At 47.5% G+C, this 3,500-nt stretch overlaps 1 protein-coding gene across 2 annotated transcripts in view; it reads right to left on the reverse strand.

The window, feature by feature from the left end:
* THYN1 (thymocyte nuclear protein 1) overlaps window positions 1-2,974 on the reverse strand; it is a 4,625-nt gene extending 1,651 nt beyond the window's left edge. Inside the window, exons 1-4 of one of the 2 annotated variants that reach the window (XM_010002878.1) lie at window positions 2,883-2,942; window positions 1,123-1,352; window positions 657-725; window positions 229-321 (exon numbers count right to left, since the gene is read on the reverse strand). In XM_010002878.1, coding sequence (XP_010001180.1) covers window positions 229-321; window positions 657-725; window positions 1,123-1,352; window positions 2,883-2,925 — 435 coding nt within the window. In that variant the 5' untranslated portion in view covers window positions 2,926-2,942. Of the gene's footprint in view, window positions 1-228; window positions 322-656; window positions 726-1,122; window positions 1,353-1,689; window positions 1,920-2,882 lie in introns of both variants that reach the window. The other variant, XM_010002877.1, reaches the window with a different exon arrangement.
* Window positions 2,975-3,500: the final 526 nt, after the last annotated feature.

The following is a 3,500-nucleotide window of genomic DNA, read 5'->3' on the forward strand; positions in this document are numbered from 1 at the left end:
GCAGGAAAGCAGCAGTTTGGTTCCATTTCCCTGGGGAAAGGAGCCTGAGTCAGCCCTGCTGGCTGTGCACCACTGAGCCTGGGTGCCCTGGGCTCACTCCTGCTCTGACTGGACAACTTCTGCACTCTGGTGCTGAGACAGAAGTAGGGCTAAAGAGCTGTTTGATAACCCATGGGTTGTTACTTTCCCTCCCTGCCCCAAAACACAGAACAAGAAAGAGGCACTCACCTTGACAATGCCAACAATGCCAGGCTCTTTACAGTTACTGTGGTAGAAGAAGGCCTGCTGCCCAAGTTTCATGGCTCTCAGAAAATTCCTTGCCTGTCAGGTGTTAAAAAAGAGATGTTGAGCTCTTTGTATCAAGCTCTCAGGATTTCATTATAAGCAGCTAGGAAGAAGAACTGACACCAAGAGAGGTGTATGTGCTTCAGAGCTGCTCAGGTAAGGTTTCCTACAGTTGTCCAGATGTTTTGTGCTGCAGTGAAATGCACTATAAACAAAGCTGCAGAGGAAGATCCTGTGGATTAGAAGGTATGTAGGAATTCAGCTGCTCAGAGATAGCAGGAGACCTGGGTTAGCTGCCAGCAAACAAGCAGTAGAGCAGATCATACACAGGGGGGAAGCACATTTAGTAGGGGGATCATAGTGCTCCTTACCTGGTAGTTCCTTACTCCATCCCAAAAGGTTGTCTGATTGGGCTGGGCTTTCAAGTCATCAATGCTGAACTGCCAGATGGAAGGGAAATACAGGTTAATTTCAGGAGGCAGTCTGATCTTGACTGTCTCTTTGTGCCTGCACACCTGTTCCTAGTAGCTCCTTCAATTCTAGTACAGACTTGACAGTTTTTTGGTTCCCACAGTAGCTAAAGAAAAGCCTTCCCAAAGGAGCAGGGTCTGAAACAGGTGTTGCCTCTGCTACCAACAGCTAAGCAACCTGAGGGCCCTGACTTCCTCTTTTATCACAAGTATCAAACCCCAGGCTTGTCTCCCTGGAAGAGAACAACATTATGTCTGTTTCTAGTAGGACACTTTTTTTTTTTTTAGGCAACAGGATAGTGTTAATACTGCAAACAATCTGAATTATCTGCTCCTCAAGGTTCAGGCACAGGGTGTCAGTGCTTACTTTCACATCCACTCCCTTCTCGAGTCTGCTCTCAGGTTCTGATTTCAGCAGCCAGTGACAGTAAGTTATCTTGCTTTCTTCCCCACCCGAGTCAGATTCTTTTGTCTTCTTCCAGTTCTTCCATCCTGACTTTGAACTCCCAGCTGGAGGTTTTGTGGACTTCTCTTCTTCCTCCTTATCTGAAGTCTCCTCCTCAGTTCTGGCCATTTTTGCATCAGGCTCTTTTTTATCTTCAAAGAAACAAAAAACCCAACACATTCAGCTAAAACATTTCCAACAAGGACTGATGCTGAAACATTTGTCGTTGCCCAAGCTAGTTTCACACTGGTATCTGACTGCAGCAGAAGTTTGGTGCACCCCAAATGCCATGTGGAAGGTAGTTCTGCACCAGTGTTTTGAGTATCTCTAGTTTGCATCTGAAATTAGGATACGTGTCTTTTGTGTGGTGTTCACAAATGTAGTTCATTAGTCATAGTTCATCACAATAGGCAACAGGATAGTGTTAATACTGCAAACAATCTGAATTATCTGCTCCTCAAGGTTCAGGCACAGGGTGTCAGTGCTTACTTTCACATCCACTCCCTTCTCGAGTCTGCTCTCAGGTTCTGATTTCAGCAGCCAGTGACAGTAAGTTATCTTGCTTTCTTCCCCACCCGAGTCAGATTCTTTTGTCTTCTTCCAGTTCTTCCATCCTGACTTTGAACTCCCAGCTGGAGGTTTTGTGGACTTCTCTTCTTCCTCCTTATCTGAAGTCTCCTCCTCAGTTCTGGCCATTTTTGCATCAGGCTCTTTTTTATCTTCAAAGAAACAAAAAACCCAACACATTCAGCTAAAACATTTCCAACAAGGACTGATGCTGAAACATTTGTCGTTGCCCAAGCTAGTTTCACACTGGTATCTGACTGCAGCAGAAGTTTGGTGCACCCCAAATGCCATGTGGAAGGTAGTTCTGCACCAGTGTTTTGAGTATCTCTAGTTTGCATCTGAAATTAGGATACGTGTCTTTTGTGTGGTGTTCACAAATGTAGTTCATTAGTCATAGTTCATCACAATAAAAAGCCAGGATAACCCATGTTGCTCACATGAAGTGTAGCTGAATTTTTTTATTATTAATTGCTGAGTAATCAGCTGCAGCAACTAAGTTGATTTAGGTGAGTAACAGGAAAATCCAGCAGCAAAGCAAGCTATTCCAATTCTTGCAGTAGCTGGAAACCTTAGATTAAGGGGCAACTGCACTATCTGTTCATAGGGGGTCTCCATCCCTGTTTATCCAGGGCCCAGACAGCACAAAACAGTTAAGAAGAGATTAAAAGGTAAGAAGGTGGTTATTTCCTGGAGTCAGTTAAGCAGATGAGTGGCATGGATAAGGCTAACTGTGTAGGTTTTTCATCTCAGACCTTAAAACACCAACAACATCATGTTGTCTCCAGTGCCAGGGGTTGGGTTTTTGGCAGCTGGGACCAGATTGGTTTCCTGGCTATACTTGGAGTCACCATCTCTTAACGTACAGGACCCAAAAGCTCCTCATAAAAGGGCACGAGTTACATTGAACCACCTTGTCCTGAGAACACCTCGTGGTCCCTGGGGCACACCCAGCAGGCTGGTCTCAGTCACACATGGATGCTCAGCCCATTTTTAGGGAGGAAATGCTGTCTGCAAGACGTGGCTTTGAAAGACAGACCGTTAAGATGTCTGTACTTTCACTACAGCTTGGAACCTCAAGCAAGACATGCTAAATTAGTTAGTGTGTCAGCACAGACCTGCTACTGCTCCTTTGTCTCTCTTTCTGCTTGGCCAAGGCATCTCTGGTCTCTCTGAATGATTTTCTGAGCTTCAGAAGAGAAGCTTCTGCTCTGAGAAGCACCTGCGGGAGGAGAGAAGAAGAGTTACTGCTTATTCAGGGAAGCTGGAAAAAAAAATCAACAAGAGAGAGCTGAGAGAACAGTAAAAGCTGCACAGGGAGTGGGAAATCGAGGCTCTTCCTTGAGCTCAGCCATTTCCTGGAGCAGAGGGAACCACACCCGCGGGGCAGGCAGGCCCAGCTCTGACGGACACCAGCAGGAGGGCAGCTCCTCTGGTGGGAGGGAAGTCCCGACGCTGTTTTAGTCCCTGTTTGCTCCCGGCAGAGGGAGAGCAGCTTGCCTGCAGGGCTCGGGCCGGCCGGGGCTGGCTGGCTCTGCCTGTTGCTTTTTTTTCCCGTCGGGAAAGGGAAGGAGCTGGCTGCTCCAACCCCAGCGGTGACTCGGCTCCCAGCTGACCTCCTTCTTGCCAGAGAGGCTGGCATCAACTTTTCCACCTTCCCCGCCCAGCTGCTCCCACCCCCCGGCTCCAACTCACCGCCTCCTCGGCACGGGGGGATGCAGGATGCCTTATCCTCG

This window comes from Chaetura pelagica, unplaced genomic scaffold (genome assembly GCF_000747805.2).
Source record: "Chaetura pelagica isolate M959 unplaced genomic scaffold, ChaPel_1.0 scaffold38, whole genome shotgun sequence".
In the NCBI taxonomy this organism is placed as follows: domain Eukaryota; kingdom Metazoa; phylum Chordata; class Aves; order Apodiformes; family Apodidae; genus Chaetura; species Chaetura pelagica.